This window comes from Molossus molossus, unplaced genomic scaffold (genome assembly GCF_014108415.1).
Source record: "Molossus molossus isolate mMolMol1 unplaced genomic scaffold, mMolMol1.p scaffold_m16_p_11, whole genome shotgun sequence".
Classification (NCBI taxonomy): domain Eukaryota; kingdom Metazoa; phylum Chordata; class Mammalia; order Chiroptera; family Molossidae; genus Molossus; species Molossus molossus.
Window position 1 is genome coordinate 51190508 of NW_023425346.1, and position 19550 is coordinate 51210057.

A 19550-nucleotide genomic window follows, 5' to 3' on the forward strand; every position below is an offset into this window, starting at 1 on the left:
CTGAGATAGCCCCCTCTCTAGCTCTCGCTCCATTGCCAAACAGCTCAGTTCTTCCCTGTATGTCTCTAGTGCCCCTCAAACTGCCTCCCCTCCCAGCTTAGAGGAAGTGAGTCCGATAAGTCTGTGTGCAGCCCTTTAAGGAGCTGCCTGGGACTCCAGCCGCATCAGCCTCCCTGAGCCTCAGTTCCCAATGGTTTTACAGCCAGAAGTTATGGGGACTTCTCCTCCTGGCACTGGAACCCTGAGCGGGGTGTCTGGTGTGGGACGGGGACCCCTCAGTCCTCAGGGAGGACCTTCCCAGCCAAGGTGTCCTCCTAATTTTTATCCGCCACAAGTGGGTGTGGGATCAGCCCATCGCGCCTCCACCCCTCCTACCAGTCTCGATGTGGCTGCTGCTTTAAATCTGTAGTTGTAGGACTTCCATTCAGCTTGATGTCAGGCGGTTCTGAATGATGGTTGTTCTGTAGTTTAGTTGTAACTTTGATGTGGTTGTGGGAGGACGCAATACCGCGTTTACCTACGCCACCATCTTGAGCAGCACTTTGTTAAATGTTTTACATATATTATCTATCATTTGGTCCTTATGACTACCCTCTATGTATTACTATTTCCAAATTATAAAGAAAGAAACTAAAACACATGTAAACAGCTAATCCAAGGTTATACAACTACTTAGAGATGAACTAAGATTTAAACCTATGTTAATCTGGCTCCAAACCCCTCAATCTTAATATAAAACACAAAACAAAACAAGTATGTCAATGGTAAGGCATGATGTTTTGGGAAGGAAGAACAGTCATCAGATTTCAATAGTTCTGCTTTTTATGACAAGGCTATTCTTATGACTTTAGATATCAATTCATCTCAATACCCTTATACTGATACTACAGTCAACAACCTTCTGACTTCAATATAGCAGTTATTATAGCTATAACCTAATTATAAAGATGTTGAATATTTTCAGTACATAAAATAATAAACTGGCCTTTATATATCTACTTGATTTCCATGTTAGTATTATTTACTAGAAGTCTCTCAGGGCTTGATTACCCCTGGCCACTAACAAAGAGTCTCTGTGTGTTCAAAAAGGAAATGGGATCAAACCAGTTTCTTCCATTAGTCAAAAGCAATATCATTTCCAATTCTATTCACATATACTTATTAATTCTTGTTCTTAGTAGTGGAGAAATGATGGCCATCTGGAAATACTGAACCAAAAATAAAACGAGCGATATCAGCTAATAAAGGTGGGTGATAAAGCAAACAAACTGAAAAGTAGATTTTGGTCACCAATCCTCTCATTACAAAGAGACTCTCACTCTTTTAGTAGAGTGATGAGGAGAAGGTAAGGTAGCCCACTAGAAAACCCAAGTAATATTATTAGTAATACCTGTGATTTTATCACCAATAGAAATCATATACATTTTCATATATGTATGTATGTATGTATGTATAAATATATTTTTTAATCCTCACCCAAGGCTATTTTTAAAAATATTTTTTCTTTAGCCCTGGCCGGTTTGGCTCAGCGGTTAGAGCATCAGCCTGCGGTCCTGAGAGACCCGGGTTCGGTTCCTGCTGAGGGCACGTGCCTTGGTTGCAGTTTGTCCCCGGCCCTGGTCGGTCGTGCGGGTGGCATCCCTTTCACATCGATGTCTCTCTCTCTCTCTCTTCCTCTCCCTCCCTCCCACTCTACCTGAACAAAAAATGTCCTCGGGTGAGGATTAAAAAAAAAAAAAAAAGAAAAACAAATAAAATATTTTTTCTTTATTGATTTTAGAGAGAGAGGAACATCAATGTGAGAGGGACACATCAACTGGTTGCCTCCCGCGCAACCCTGACCAGGGCTGAGGATCAAACCACAATAGTGGTACATACCCTTGACCAGAATCAAACCTAAGACTCTCTGGTCTGCGGGCCAATGCTCTAACCACTGAGTCAAACTGGCCAGGGCTACATTTTTATATATTATAGTTGCTTCAGTGTCTTAAAACATCATTTATCCTCATCTCTTCTTTGAAATTGCTTTAATTATACTAGACTTGCTGGTATATCTTCTTTTTTTTTTTTTATCCTCACCCAAGGACACTTTTTCATTCTTTGTTCAGATAGAGCAGGAGGGAGAAAGAGAGAGAGAAACATCGATGTGAAAGGGACACATCGAGTGGCTGCCACCCGCACAACCAACCAGGGCCGGGGACAAACGGCAACCGAGGTACATGCCCTTAGTGGGAACCGAACCCGGGTCTCTCCGGACCGCAGGCCGACGCTCTAACCGCTGAGCCAAACCAGCCAGGGCTGGTATATCTTCTTATGTAATGTGTTATAAAGCACATATTACTATGTTACAAATCTGTTTTATTAATATTTTAGTAACTGTACTTCAGTAAAATTAGTTTCCTTTGTGATCTTATGTATTTTATTATAGGCATTTGAATACATTCTGATAAGAAGCTTTATCAGAATGCCAAAAGGTTACGTGATAAAGAAAGTGTTAGAAACTTCTAAACAGGGCAGTTAAAGAAAATATGTATAATGTTCTTTCTGAACTATAGTACTGTTTTCAACTAGTAATTATACTCAAAAGTTTACCACAGACAGCTTTAAAATGCTGAACTTATAAAAAGAAATAAACATTACAAAATAAACAATTTTTTCTTAAGGCTTTGTTAAAAACCTTGTTTGTATGCATTTAGTAACTTAAGTCAACAAAGAGTGATTAAATTCATGTCTTAGGAAACAGTGCTATAGCTTAATTTTATCAAGTGGACTAATAGAGCTGACTATCCTTTATACTCAAGTAAAAATTGGAGCGGGAAAGTCAACACAAGTAAGAACTTATAATACCAAAAATTGTTAAATCTGGTTATGCATTAATTTAATTTTTAGTGCTAATATTATTATTTAGATTTCTAGGAAGTTAACAAATAAAAGAAGTAAGTAGTTTTAAACACGATATAAACTCAGAAAAATATTTGTATGGTTCATAAAACTATCAAAGGACAAAGAATACATTAAATAATCCATGGAAAGCTTTTTGCACTGTTAACTAATTGTTTTATACATTAACATTCAACACTTGCCTCACCTGCCCACCAGCTATAATGGCTCCAAAAAGATGCAATAAACAACACTTAAGGCTTTCCTTGAGATGTTCACTTTCCTGAAAACACTCTGTAAATAAAATACACAAATGAACAAATAAGTAAGATTTCTCTTTCACAGTATAATTTTTGTCTTAGGAATGTCTGACACTAAAACATTAAGAACTATTTGTGAAAAGGCTAAAATCTGTTAAAAGGCAAGGTTGATATGTATTTTTTCACAGGAAAGGAAAAGAGAAACCATCTTTTGAGATACTTTAGCCATCTCATTTAATTCTCATAACACTCCATATGAGGATGATATTTTGCCCGTTTATGAATGAGCAAATGGAAGGTCAGAATTCAGTATCTTGCCTAAAGTCACAGGGCTACTAAGTAACATCAAAATCAAAGAGAAATCTGAGCAATTACTTACGATAAAAGAAAGGAACGAACTCCACAGTGAGAGAAGCTGGCTTACATTTTTGTCTGCTCTTTTCCACCGTACTAAGGATTCGTCTATTATTAAAAAGAAGTTAATACCAAATTATCTCATGGACAAGTAGAGACGGAACAATTACAAAAGTTATCAAATACATGCAAGCCCGGCCGGTGTGGTTCAGTAGATTGAACGACGTCCCATGGACTGAGAGGTCCTGGTTCGATTCCCAATCAGGGCACATGTCTGGGTTGCAGGCTCGGTCCCCAGTGGGAGGCGTGCAGAAGGCAGACAATCAATGTTTCTATCTCTCCCTTCCTCTCTCAAAAGTCAATAAAAAAATATTTAAAATACATTTATATGCATGAACAATGGACATGGACAACAAAGCTGGGGACAGGGCGGGGAGGGATGGGGAGCAGGAAATCAGTGGGGGGAAAAAGTGAAACATCTGTAACAAAAATAAATAAATTAATTTAAAAAATACATTTAATATTTTACTTTTGATTTGTGTACTGAATAATACATCTCCAGAACTGACATAATCTTAAAGAGGAAATCTAGCCAATAATTTAAATGCTCACCAATAAAAGTATTTCTTCTTTTGAAGTAAGCAAAAAATTAAAAAATGCTTAATGGTCAAACACAGCTGCCAGGTTAAGTCTCCAAACTAGAAATAGAAAAAGGAACTAGCTATTTAAAATTTCTAATCTGTAAAAAGAACTTGTTCAGCAGTACTGCTAATCTGATACCTAAAGTGGTAGTTTATTACAAAAGTGACACTGCCATTCATCAGAAATCAAACTACTCTGTGCCACTTTCTGAAACTTTATTTGGACACAAAGAGTCCACAATACTGGCTTCTTCCATCTCAAGGATATAGCTCCAGTATGGGCTGGGGTCATTTTTGTTTTTAATGACAATTCTAATAGTTTTAATAGATGAAATATTTCCACAAACTTTCATAAGGCCAACACAAATAGAATGTACTTTTACCAACTACATTTCAATTCAACACAAAATGAGTCTCTTAGATGGGCATAGTGATGTGGGGAATTAAAGAATAAAGGCTGCTGTTATAATGATACATCAAACAAGCAGACTGCTGAAATATTTTATTTAATTACAGACATCTTTTTCATGCCCCGAAAAGGCTCTTAACATTGTTATATATCCTCACTCGAGGACATTTTTCTATTTTTTTGTTCAGATAGAGTGGGAGGGAGAGAGAGAGAGAGAAACATCAACATGAAAGGGACACATCAAGTGGCTGCCACCCACACAACCCAACCAGGGCCGGGGACAAACTGCAACCGAGGTACATGCCCTTAGCGGGAACCGAACCCAGGTCTCTCTGGACCGCAGGCCAACGCTCTAACCGCTGAGCCAAACTGGCCAGGGCCATTGTTATATAAAGCCAACAAAAATGGCCCTGGTTGGTTTGGCTCAGCAGTTAGAACGTCAGCCCAGGGTCCAGAGAGACTTGGGTTCAGTTCCCGCTAAGGGCAGGTACCTCAATTGCAGTTTGTCCCCGTCCCCAGTTAGGGTCGTAAGGGTTGCAACCACTCAATATGTCTCTCTCATGTCGATGTTTCCCTCTCTCTCTTCCTCCCTCTCTCCCTCCCGCTCTATCCGAAGATGAATGCAAAAGTGTCCTCAGATGAGGATTAAAAAATAAAATAAAAAATAAAAATAACAACAAAAATGGCCCAGTTGGTGTGGCTAAGTGATTGAGCATCAACACTTGCACCATGAGGTTGCCAGTTCAATTCCCGGTCAGGGCACATGCGCAGGTTGTGGGCTCAATCCCCAGTGGGGGGCATGCAGGACATGGCCAATCGATATTCTCTCTCAACAATGTTTCTCTCTCTCTCTCTCCTTTCCTCTCTCTAAAAATCAATAAAGAAAAAATATTTTTTTAAAAAAACAACAAAAATAAAAAATATTTTAAGAAGCGCCACATAAAAATTCCATACACCTAAATGTGATCTACTGATAAAGTATTAAAATAATGTCTTCTTACTAACCATAATTGAGATACTGAAATTACTTTCCTGCCCAGCTGGTATGGCTCAGTGGCCTGAGCGCCGTCCCATGGACTGAGAGGTCTTGGTTCGATTCCTGGTCAGGGCACAAGCTCAGGGTGCAGGCTCAATCCCCAGTAGGGGGTGCACACAAGGCAGCCAATCGATGTTTCTCTCTTACATCGATGTTTCTCTCTCTCTCTAAGAAAAAATCAATAAAAACATATTTTAATAATAAAAAAAGCCCTGGCTAGTTTGGCTCAGCAGTTAGAGCATCAGCCCACAGACCAATGAATCACAGGTTTGATTCTGGTCAAGGGCATGTACCCCAGTTGCATTTGTCCCCGGCCCTGGTCGGGTGGTCGTGCAGGAGGCAACCAGTCAATGTGGCTCTGTCACATAATAAATAAAAATAAAATAAATAAATAAAAAAGAAATTACTTCCCTTATAATTATTCAAAGCTAGAAACAAAAGTCAACTGACCACAGAATAAGCCAAATAGGATAGGCAAAGATGGACTCAGTAATGACAGAACAAAGTTCTAAGATCCAGATCTAATATCTACATTCACTAGAAATCATTTCAGACACCATTTGCTACTGACTGCTTTCCAAATTTATGATTATTTCTACTGTTTGGAAGGCATAATTACCATACTGTCTGTATTTATTATAATTCCAAACATAACATCCTGGAATACTATTGGATCTTCCTATTTAATTAAGACCATTATCAAAGATTTTATTTCTTTACAACAATACAAATTTTCCTGGAGTTTCAAATAAAAAGTCAGTCATGCCCTTAAAAAATTTAGTCATGTGGTAGAAAAATTAATTTTAAAAGAATGAAACTTAATTTATATTTGTTACATTTTTCCATGGTATTATTTACATTGTGCACACTTATTATCAATTATGGTATTAACAGATTAGTTATATCCTATCATAACATCCTGTGCTACAAATAAGATAAACATTTTCACTTGATTAACATAATCAAAATGTATTCCTGCAATCTGTAATTAATCACTCATTTTAAAAGCCCTGTATTAGATGTCACATATGAACAAAATTTCCATTATAACTGTGGAAAATTTAATATGCTAACATAAATAAAAGGGGAGAAAATTATGTAACACAAACAATAAATTATTGCATGTTTTCAATATGTTAAAGTAGAATAGCTAAAAATAAACTTGGTCATGCACCATTTTTGAAACATAGCATATTAGTTGCTCCATTATTATATATTACATTTGTCTGCGTCTCAGTTTTCTAATTCTAAGTTCATGACCCCTGGTCAATTTTTCTGTGCTTCTTTTTTGTGCTCACCTCCTGCCTAGGATATTTTCTAAATTTTTAAACTTTTTATCTGGATATAAGTTCAAACTCTTGCAAAAATTGCAAGAATAAAAATAGTACAAAGAACTTCAAATACAGTTTATCCAGGTTCATTGTTAAAATGTTATCCCAAATGCTTTACCATTTGCTCACTCTCACTCCATATACATAATGCACATATATTTATGAAAATACATGTTCACACACAGAAGATTTTTCAGAACACTTAGGGAGAAATTATGGGTATTCTGGTCTTTTACCTCTAAATATTTTAGTAAGTACTTCCTAAGAAAAGGAATATTTTCTTAAATAACAGCACAATGTATTTATAAATTTCAGTACATTTAACATTGATATATTTAATCTACTATTAATAATCCAGTTTTGTCAAATGATCCAACTGTGAACTTTGTAGAATCCCTTCACCCCTACCACAGTAGAGCTCCTGTCCAGGGTCAGGGATTGCATTAAACTGTCATGTCTCTTTAGCTTCTTTTAATCTGAAACATTCCCACAGCTTTCTTGATAATACTTTTAAAGAATGCTGTCCCCACCTTTTTTTTATTCATTAAAATGTTCTTCATTTTGGGTTTGCTTGATGTTTCCATACAACTCGATTCAGATTATGCAGAATTGGCTGGAGTGCTATACCAGCAATGAGATGTCCTTCTTTGACTGTCACGGAGGCACAGAATGTCCGTCTGCTTCTCACTGATGTTAATTTTGGTCATCCAGTCATCACACTATCAGTACTATACAAAATAATTACTAATTGCCTGGCTGGTGTGGCTCAGTGGTTGAGTGTCAACACATCATGCACCAAGAGGTCGCCAGTTCGACTCCTGGTCAGGGCACATGCCCAGGTTGTGGGCCAAATCTCCAGTGAGGGGCACACAGGAGGCGGCCAATCAATGTTCCCTCTCATCGGTTTCTATCTCTCCCTCTCCCTTCCTCTCTAAAATCAATAAAGAAAAAAAAAATGTGTTTTTAATGATAATTACTAATTTTTCCTTTGCAACAAAATTTGAATCTGTGGAGAAACATTTAAAACCACACAAAAGGCCCTGGTCAGTTTGGCTCAGCAGTTAGAGTGTCGGCCCGCAAACCAATGAGTTTCGGGTTCAATTCCGGTTAAGAGCACAAACTTCGGTTGCGGTTCATCCCTGGCCCTGGTCAGGGTCATGTGGGAGGCAACCAGTTGATGTGTCCATCTCACGTCGATGTTTCTCTCCTTCTCTCTCTTTTTCTCTCCCTCCCACTCTATCTGAAAATAAACAGAAAAATATCCTCAGGTATGGATTAAAAAATAAATAAAATAAAAAAATAAAACCACGCAAAAAAATCATGTTCCTTATCAAAACTTATTTGTTAACTTGGAGGATGTTTTGGATGAAATTAATCTTTAAACTGGTGAACTCTAGGTAAAGGAGACTGCCCTCCAGAAAGTGCCTCATCCAATCTGTTAAAAGCCTGAATAAAGAAAAAGTGCTGGAAAATTAATTCCCCAAGCAAGGAAGAATTAATTTTCCAGCAGACTGCCTTCCAACTTCTTCTGCATCAACTGGTCTGGGTGCCCAGCCTCACTGCCTTTGGACTGGGACCAGAACATTGGCTCTCTACCAGCCAACCTTCAGCCTATAACTTTACCATTTACTTTCCTGGGGCACAAGCCTACCAATCCACATGGCAGATTTGGACTGCCAACCTCTATAATCATGAGGCAATTGTTTATACTAACTCTTTCTAAACACACACATACATACCTTACTGATTTTGTTGCTATGGAGAACCCTAACTAATAAAGACAACTTCTCTCAAGGCATAAAGGAAAGTTAATGTATAAATAACTAGATAGGATTGTTATATTTAATAGCTAGAGTATTTGTTCCTATTATTCTATATCTTACCTCTTGCTTTAACTAAAGGATTCAGTATTTAAGTAAAATATCACTAATTAGAACATGTAATTATTACTATATAGTCTACATAAATGTTCTGTTATCAACTTTTCACCACCATCAGGTGGTAAACACACAATACAGTGCACAGATGATGTGTTGTAGAACTGTGCACCTGAAACTGTAGAATTTTTGTTAACTAGTATTACCCCAATTAACTCAATAAAAAGGAAAAAAATTACCCACCATTATCTAATGATGGCATTCAAAGTGAGAGTATACTACCCTAAAAACCCTGAAAAGCCTATAAAAACCAAACATTTCAGTAATAAAATGTTGCAGGAAGTGAGAACTGTTTATAAGTGGGTCAGGTTAAATTGAAAATGAAAAAATATTTTTTAATCCTCACCCAAGGATATTTTTTTCCATTGATTTTTATTTTACAGAGAGTGGAAGGGATGAAGAGAGGGGGAGAGTGGGAAGGAGGAAGAGGGAAAGAGGGAGGAAGAGAGAGAAACATCAATGAGAGAGAGACACATCGATTAGTTGCCTCCCACACGTGGCCCCAACTGGGTTGGGGATCAAACCTGTAACCCAGGTACATGCCCTTCACCAGTAATCAAACCCATGACCCTTTAGTGCTCCGGCTGATCCATATCACTGAACCACTGAACCACATCAGCCAGCCCCCCCCCCCCCAAATCTTGAGATTGAAAATATAGCAGATTTAGGAGACCTATAAAAGCAATCTAATTGTGGGTGATGACACAAATCTTCATATTCTATGCCCACAGATTAAGAAAGATGTACAAATGTAAAACTCTTCTCTTTGAGCTCTGTACTGGTAATTATACTATTGTCATTAACCTCTAAACCCATCATCCTATACTGTATCTGCTTCTGAGATTCAGAAGGCACTCTACAATCTATATTTCATTTTTCCAAGCCACCCCACTGTTGGGTTTGCCAATAGGGAGTACTAAATCGAGACCGGAAGGTTAAAAAGTAAAAAAAGGGATTCATTCCTTATTCCTTATTCTTTACCAGCTAACAGTTCTTAACTGTAGCATTTACAGTTGGTTCCTATCTTCTGCCTATTTTTGGCTATCTCAGAACTAGCCTCTAAGACTGCTTAGCAATACCTAGACTGGCTAAGCAATGCTATTTCCTCAGAGGTACAAGCCCCAGCACTGCAGGAACTCTCTAAATCTAGTTTCTGGTAACTCTAATCTCTTCCTTTTGTTCCCTCATCCCAGAAAAGTAGCTGCCTCCTGAAGTCACTGTATTGGTATTATCAGTGTTCCCCTATGCTTTTTGAATTCCCCGATACCTATTACACAATGTTCTTGTATTATACACGGTAGGGCAAAACTAGGTTTACAGTAATTCCTATGCAAAATAATACAACAGCCCAGCCAGTGTAGCTCAGTTGTTGAGCATCAGCCTATGCACCAAGAGGTCGCTGGTTTCCCATCAGGGTACATGCCTGGGTTCAGGTTTGATCCTCAGTATGGGGCATACAGAAGGCTGCGATCAATGTTAATGCGTCTCTCTCTCATTGATGTTTCTATGTCTCTCTCCTTCTCCCTTCCTCTCTAAAAAAAAAATCAATAAAAACATTTTTTAAAAATAATACAATTAATAAATAGTAATACAAGAATAAACTCTATTTCACTTACAACTGTAAACCTACTCTTGTCCACCCCATATTCTCTTTTTAAATACTAATATAGTTTCTGTTATTCTGACTGACACAAGCTCCACGAATGAAAATAAATGGCTGGCCCTGGCCGATTTGGCTCAGCGGTTAGAGCATTGGCCTGCGGTCCAGAGAGACTCGAGTTCGGTTCCCGCTAAGGGCACGTACCTCGGTTGCAGTTTGTCCCAGGTTCTGGTTGGGTCGTGTGGGTGGCAACCACTCGATGTGTCCCTTTCATGTCGATGTTTCTCTCTCTCTCTCTCCCTCCCATTCTATCTGAACAAAAAATAGGAAAATGTCCTCGGGTGAGGATTAAAAAATAAAAATAAATAAAAAAACAAAAAAACAAATGGCTCATTTGGCTCAGCAGTTAGAGCATCAGCCTGTGGACCAAGCAGTTGCAGGTTTGATTCCGGTAAAGGGCACATGCCTTAATTGTGGTTCGGTCCCCGGCCCTGGTCAGGGCCATACAGGAAGCAACCAATCAACGTGTCTCTCTCACATTGATGTTTCTGTTTCCCTTTCTCTCTCTCTCTCTCTCTCTCTCTCTCTCTCTCTCTCTCACTTAACCTTCCTCCCTCCCTCCCACTCTGTCTGAAAATAAATGAAGAATATCCTTGGGTGAGGATTTAAATAAATAAATAAATAAATAAATAAATAAATAAATAAATGAATAAGTAAATGGACAAGATAGCTCCAGTGTGTGTGTGTTAAGTAGGTGGGTAGAGGGATTGAGCAAAAAAAAAAAAAAAAAGGCAGAGAGAAAGAAAACTCAAGGACATGGACAAAAGTATGGTGATTGCTAGGGTGGGGGCAGGGAAAGGTAGAAGAGGGCAAAGAAGGGATAAATGGTGATGGAGAAAATAAAATAAATGGACAAATATTGCTAAAAATCATTTTCAAATTGTGAAATATGCTTTAAAAACAGAGACCTCTCCTTGAAAAATATGTAGTTTCTACTTGATGCTACTGTGCTTTGAAGTTTTCCTGATATTAGCATTCAATTGCATCACAAAATAAAAGTTCAGGGTAAATTAATATCTGGAAGTGGCATGTATCATTAATTCATTACCTCCAATATAGTTCTCTACTTCAGAGACAGAAATGGGGGTCGTCTTATATACATATTACCAATTGCTTTCACAGAGAATAAATCCTGCTTTAAAGGACTGCATATATTATGACATTCAGGTTAAAATGAAAATTATGACTTATAAAACATACCCTGAAATTCTATGTCTCCAATTTCGATATGGATCATACAAACTTTCACAAAATGCCAATGCATGGATCACAAATTCTTCAATGGATGTCTGATCTACCAATTCCTTCTCTTTTTTTCTGCTTTTTAACTGAGAATAAAGATATTCATAAACTTATATTTAATTAAAAGTATTAAACTGTTTAACATCCTTACCTATATCATTAAAGGAAAACATATTTCATTCGTCATCTAATAATAAATCATTTTTATTCAAATAAGCCTAAGTTCCATTTGAATCTAAAGTATATCGTCAATTAATCAGATGGCCTGAATATAACCTCTCAAATTTTATTAATTTCCTAGGAAGGGTTTCCAATGAATAACCAAACATCTTTCCAAAAAAACCATGTGTTCAATAGCAAACGTTTGATGAATAATACATAAAATGACAAACTGTGTCATTTTAAAAAACCATTTATAAAACACTTTATTTAAATTAAAATAAACTATATTAAGAACTGCTTATCTACTTTTAGATAACATGTATAAGATGCCTGAAATACAATGTACCAATGATAATTTTAATTCTCTTCTCATGAAAACATTTACTAACTATAGTGAAAAAATAAAACCTAGTTACTTTTAGTAAAGCTACAAAAGGAATATATAATTCACACCTACTTGCTGGATATAAAATGTTGTCATTGTGATGACATGATTAATGTAAGAGCAAGTCCCAATTTCTTCCACATTAGATAGATTTCTGTGAGAAAAAAAGAATAGACATGTGTTTATTACATATGAAAAGTGAGAAAAATGTATATTCATGTATTCAGGTTGGATTCTGAAAACACATGTTGGCAAATGAAATACAAATACATGTATTTAAGCTTAAAATAAATACAGTTATATACCTGCTTTCTCACTCAGAATGTGAAACACACCTCATATACCATTAACTACGATACACAGTTTAAGAAGTGCATGCTGATTAGTATTAATTTATTATAGAAAATTTGGAAAAAAATCACAAAGTAGAAACAAAAGAGGAAAAACAAATCATGAATATTCTTATAAGCCAAACATTTGCAACTATTTCCATTTTAGATGATTTCCTTTCAGGTTTTTTTTTTTCTATGCAGAATCTTAGTTTGGGTTTTGTAAATATCATTGCCATTATAACATATGTGCAGTTTTATAATTTTCACTATGCTTTTTGAAATTATAGTTAGCTTTTTAAACTTGGCAGCATAGTACATTTCTTATTTAAAGAAGTGCATCAGCCCTGACTCGTTTGGCTCAACGGTAAGAGCGTAGGCCCACGGACCAAAGAGACATGGGTTTGATTTGGTCAGGGGCATGTGCCTCAGTTGTGGTTCATCCCGGCCCTCGTCAGGGTCGTGTGGGAGGCAGCCAGTTGATGCGTCTCTCTTGTGTAGGTGTTTCTCTCTCCTTCCCTCCCTCCTGCTCTATCTAAGGATAAGTAGGAAAGTATCCTTGGGTGAGAATTTTTTAAAAAAAGGTGCCCTGGCCAGTTTGGCTCAGCAGTTGGAGTGTCAGCCTGTGGACCATAAAGTCCCAGGTTCGGTTCCCGCAAGGGGCATGTACCAAAAAAAAAAAGAAGTAGATCAATAGTTCTTGGTATAAATTAATATATGGTCCTTGTTTTTTTATTCTATGTTTAAAGATTGAGGTAAGACACATAAAATACTAATATCATCAGTCTTTTTCTTAGGATAACAAACCAAACTCTATTAATTTTCTGTTCTGAGACATTGTGACATTGAAAAATTCCCTGTATCTTAAAATCCAATATAAGCTAAACAAACAGAAAATATACATACAGTAAAGTCAGTCTTTAAATAAAAAGACTGGGCTTGGCTGGTGTGGCTCAGTGGTTGAGCATGGACCCATGCACTGAGAGGTCACAGGTTCAATTCCTGATCAGGGCACATGCCCAGCTTATGGGCCCAATTCCAGTGGGGGGCATGCGGAGATGGCCAATCAATGTTCTCTCTCATTGTTCTCTATCTCTCTCTTCCTTTCCTTTCCTCTCTCTTTCTATAATCAATAAAGGAAAAAAAAAGATTGGCATGACATCTCTGAGAAAACAGTAAAGGAGAGGTAAAATTCAAAGACCCTGCAGAGGATTCTGGGAAGATGGTGGTGTAGAAAGTTCCAGGAATCTGTCTCCACACCTAGAAAACAATCGCACTGGTAGGGTTGGTCTGATATCACTATTTTGGAACTGTAGAGTCTATTGAAGGCTCTCAGTTTAAGAGGAAGACTTGGGCCAGGCCAGTGTGGCTCAGTGGATTCAGCGTCATCCCCTGGACTGAGAGGTCCCAGTTCGATTCTGGATCAGGGCACATGCCAGGGTTGTGGGCTCGATCCCCAAAAGGGGGCAGGTAGAGGCAGTCAATTGATGTTTGTCTCCCACATCGATGTTTCTATCTCCCTCTCTAAAAAAAATCAATCAAAACATATTTTTTTTAAAAAAGAGGAAGACTTGGCCCTGGCCAGTTTGGCTCAGCGGTTAGAGCATCGGCCCATGAACCAGAGTCCTGGGTTAGGTTCCCGTTAGGGACACGTACCTCAGTTATGGTTTGTCCCCGGCCCTGGTTGGGGTCGTGTAAGTGGCAACCAGTCAATGTGTCTCTCTCACATCGATGTTTCTCTCTCTCTCTCTTCCACCTTCTCTCCTTCCTGCTCTATCTGAAGATGAATGCAAAAATGTGCTCGAGTGAGGATAAAAAAAACAAAAACAAAAAAAAGAGGAAGACTTGGAGAATAAATTGCCGTTAATGTTGGTTGATTTTGGTCAATTTCAGCAAATAGCAGGGTCGCAACTACCCAGCCCCAACCCGTCATGTGGGAGGCGGCTGTGCACATGTTCCTGGAACTTGCTAAGAGCTTAGAATAACTAGCATGGAAAAAAAGGACCTTATCCTCCAAATATTGGGGTTTTGTACTCTTTTACTGATTACTGCTTCTGATCACAGAGGAGCAGACAGAGGCAAGCAGCCATTGTTGTTGCACCTATCCCTACTGTTGAAAGTCCCTCCCTCTCTCCTGAAGTAACTTCCAGGGAACTTAAAGGGTCATCAAGGAAACTATCTCAACATAATGAAAGCCATGTATGAAAAATCCACGGCAAACGTCATACTCAATGGTGAAAAACTGAAAAGCTTCTCCTCTTAAGAACAGGAACAAGGCAAAATGGACATTTTTACTACTTCTACTCAACATAGTACTGGGAAGTACTAACTAGAACAACTAAGCAAGAAAAAGAAATTATAAACATCCAAACTGGAAAGGAAGAAGTAAAACTATCAGTTTGTAAATGATACAATTTTATAGGTACAAAACTCTAAGGAGTCCACCAAAAAAAAAAAAACTATTAGAATTAGTAAATAAATTCAGCAAAGAGGCAGGATATAAAGTCAACACATAAAAATCAATTACATTCCTATAACACAATGAATAATCTAAAAAGGAAGTCATGAAAACAATTCCATTTACAAGAGCATCAAAAAGAATAAAATACTTAGGAGTTAACCAAAGAAGTGAAAGACTTGTACAATGAAAATGAAATAAAAAACATTGCTGGAAGAAATTAAAGAAAATATAAATAAATGGAAAGATATCATGTTCATGGATTGAAAGATTTACTATTGTTAAAATGTCAATACTTATCAAAGCAATCTACAGATTCATTGCAATCCCAATCAAAACCCCAATGACATTCTCTGCAGAAACAGAAAACCCCATCCTAAAATTTATATGGAATCTCAAAGGACCCCAAATAGCCAAAACAATCTTGAAAGGAAGAACAAAATGGAGGACTCACACTTCCTGAGTTTATCTTAGTACAAAGCAATAATAATCAAAACAGTACAGAACTGGCATAAGGACAGACATATATACCAATGGAACAGAATACAGAGCCCAGAAATAAATCCTCACATATACTGTCAAAGAATTTTTGACAAAGGTAATAAGACCATTCAATGGGGAAAGACAGTCTTTTAAAAAATGGTGCTAGGAAAATTAGGATATTCAAATGCAAAGAATGAAGCTGTACCCTTACTTTATATCATATACAAAAATTAACTCCAAATGGATCAAGGACATAAGTGTAAGAACTAAAACAATAAAACTCTTAAAAAAAAACATAGTATGAAATCGTCATGACATTAGATTTGGTAATGCTATCTTGGATACGACACCAAAGGTATAAAAACAACCAAAAAGAGACAAACTGGACTTCATAAAAATTTTTAAATTTTGTGCATCCAAAGACACTATCAAAGATGCAACCCACAGAATGGGAGAAAATATCTGCAAATCATATATTTGGTATCCAGAATATATAGAGAACTCCTAAAACTCAACTTCGAAACATAATCAACCCAATTCAAAACAGGACAAAAGTCTTGAATAGGCATTTCTCCAAAGTAGATATATAAACGTGCTCAACATCATCAATCATTAGGGAAATGCAAATCAAAGCTACAATGAGATACCACCTCATATCCATTAGGATACCTATTATCAAAACAACAGAAAACAACAAAAATGTGGAGAAATTAAAACCACTGTGAATTGCTAATGGGAATGTAAAATGGTGCAGCCACCACTATGGAAAATAGTACAACATTTCCTCAAAAAATTAAAACTAGAATTATTACACAACTCAGCAACTCCACTTTTGAATACGTACCCAAAAGAACTGAAAGCAGGGTCTCAAAATCCCTGTTCATAGCAGCATTATTTATAATAGCTAGAACGTGGAAGCAGTTCAAATGTCATCAATGAATGAATCGATAAGCAAAATGTGGTATACACATACAATAGAATGTTATTCAGCTGTAAACAAAATATCCTATATGCCTGGCCAGTGTGGCTCCGTGGTTAAGTGTCAACCCATGCACCAAGAGGTCGCCAGTTCGATTCCCAATCAGGGCACATGCCCAGGTTGTGGGCCAAATCCCCAGTGGGAGGCATGCAGGAGGCAGCCAATCAATGTTCTTTCTCTCTCATTGATGTTTTTCTCTCTCTCTCCATCTCCCTTCCTCTCTCTCTAAAAATCAATAAAGTAAAAAAAAGGATATTCTATAATATGCTACAACATGGATGAACCTTGAGGACATTACGCTAAGTTAAATAAGCCAGTATCCAAAAGACAAATACTGTATGATTTCATTTATAGGTGGTACTAAGGTTAAAATCATAGACACAGAAAATAGAATGGTAGTTACTAGGGATGGGGGAGAGTGAAGAATTATTGTTTAATGGGTACAGAGATTCAGTTCTTCAAGATGAAAAAGAATTATGAGAATATATAGTGGTAAAGCTATACAACAACATATTTGTATTTAATACCACTGAACACTTAAAAATGGTTACAATAAGTGTTATATGTATTTTAACACAATAAAAAAGTGAAAAAATATATAAGCAGAAAAAATAAATCATAAAGTATGTCACCAGCATCTGATGGGGGGAAAAAAGCCTATGCAAGACTTCAATAATAGTAGAGTATGACTAATCTTTCCTCTAAAAACAGGATGGACAAAACGTTTTTTAAAAATTTATTTAAAGGCATCAAAAATACTAAAAGGCAGTGAAAAATTACAACTCCAAGATGCTGAAAAAGTAAACCCATAAAGAGAAGAGATCTGTATTTAGGTCCATTTTTGCCCTCATGACTTCTACCTATTCTGACAGAAGGAGATGAAACAATGAGAAACTGATGAGTAGTACTGACAGTCTCACAGTGCTGAAAGGTGATAGAAACTGGAATCCAGAGCCCAAAAAGGATAGTTTCTAAGGCTTTAGTTTGAGATCCCAAAAAGCGACACTCAAGAAGGGTGAAACAAAAAATAGATCTGTATTCATAGAGACTGAAGTCAAAATCTCAATCACTAACTATATTAGGGGGATCTGAGTGTTCTGAAAACTAATGTAAATTATCTCTGAAGAAAGACAGTATCATCTCAGGTCTGAAGTGATCTCTAAAATATTTCTCAAGCAATGTAAAGCACTCAGTCAAAAATAACTATTCAGTTCAGAAGGCAACAAAAGTCTGCCCTGGCCGGTTTGGCTCAGCGGTTAGAGCGTCGGCCTGGGTCCTGAGAGACACGGGTTCGGTTCCCGCTAAGGGCACGTACCTCGGTTGCAGTTTGTCCCCGGCCCTGGTCGGTTGTGCGGGTGGCAGCCACTCGATGTGTCCCTTCACATCGATGTTTCTCTCTCTCTGTTCCTCTCTCTCCCTCCCGCTCTACCTGAACAAAAAATGGAAAAATGTCCTCGGGTGAGGATTAAAAAAAAATAATAAAAAAAGAAGGCAACAAAAGTCTGAAAATCAAAATAAACACAGAAAAAAGCTAAGCAAAAACTAAGGGAAAAAAAAAAGGAAAAGCCAGGCATAAAAGAATAAACTTATTTGATCAATTTCATTTAAATAAAGTTAAAAATTAGACAAAATTTATCCATAGTATTGAATGTCAGGATAACAGTTACCTTTGGAGAGCAATGAAGGGTAGCAATTAAGAGAGAGCATAGAATGGGTTTCTGGGGTACCAGTAATGTCCTATTTCACTCATCACTGAGTGGTGATGACACAGTGTATTCAATTTATAATTTATTTAGCTGTACATTTGTGATCTCACCACTTTAACTTATATACCTTAAACTTCAATAAAAAATAGTGCCATACCAAGGGTAAGACATTAAAAGCAGTTTGCCCTGAATGCAGGCAATAAAGGGGTACAGGGTCGGTAGTAAATCTAAAGACAATAATAAAACTGATGAAAGCCCTGGCCAGTTTGGCTCAGCAGTTGAGTGTCAGCCTGCGGACCAGAGAGTCCTGGGTTCGGTTTCCGGTAGGAGCACGTACCACAGGAAAAAAAAAAAAACTGATGAAAAAACAGTCTACTTTTTTAACATCTCCAAGTGCCAGTGACTGGCAGCTACTGAACATTAAATGTATCATCAGAGACTGATTATCTCCTACTAAAAAATAAGTTCAACCAAAAAATGTGTTGAAAATTCCAGTGCTTTCCTCTCTTACCAAGAGCTAAACATATTGGACTTAAAACCATTACTTACCTACAGAACTTTTTATTTCAGTAAAATTGTACTAGGTAATTAACAGGAGAAAATACAGCAAATCAACTACCACAGCAGCCAACTCATGTCTTACCATCTGAGTAAACTCTTTTCCTTGTAGCATTTTTCTGAATTTTTTTTTTTTTTTTTTTTTTTTAATCCTCACCCGAGGACATTTTTCCATTTTTTGTACAGACAGAGTGGGAGGGAGAGAGAGGAAGAGAGAGAGAGAGAAACATCGATGTGAAAGGGACACATCGAGTGGCTGCCACCCGCACGACCAACCAGGGCCGGGGACAAACTGCAACCAAGGTACATGCCCTTAGCGGGAACCGAACCCGGGTCTCTCCGGACCGCAGGCGGGCGCTCTAACCGCTGAGCCAAACCGGCCAGGGCAATTTTTCTGAATTTTAAAGACAAGAGCACAAAATCAGAAATATGCCTAAGGTTCTGGGAGAGCCTAACTTAGGAGAGAAATGTTTTAACAATTTTTGCTCAATCGTTCTATGATTCCTGCAATCAAAGGCAATGGGTAACTAGTAAAAAGATAAATAAGTTGTAAGTTAAGTCCTTATTTATCTACAAATCACTATAAAATATTTATAAAGCAAATAGTATATACAACAGGAAATGCCTTAAAAATAATAGATTTTGCCCTGGCCCGTCTTGGCTCAGTTGGTTGGACATCATCCCAAGCACCAGGAAGTGGCAGTCTGGATTCCTGGTCAAAGGCGCATGCCCCAGTTATG

General features: G+C 37.5%; 1 protein-coding gene across 1 annotated transcript in view; it reads right to left on the reverse strand.

Annotated features, from left to right (window-relative positions):
• NBEAL1 (neurobeachin like 1) overlaps nt 1–19550 on the reverse strand; it is a 201847-nt gene that overhangs the window by 147291 nt on the left and 35006 nt on the right. The window contains exons 4-7 of the mRNA XM_036253508.1: nt 12370–12451; nt 11709–11836; nt 3520–3602; nt 3089–3174 (exon numbers count right to left, since the gene is read on the reverse strand). Coding sequence (XP_036109401.1) covers nt 3089–3174; nt 3520–3602; nt 11709–11836; nt 12370–12451 — 379 coding nt within the window. The remainder of the gene's footprint in view (nt 1–3088; nt 3175–3519; nt 3603–11708; nt 11837–12369; nt 12452–19550) is intronic.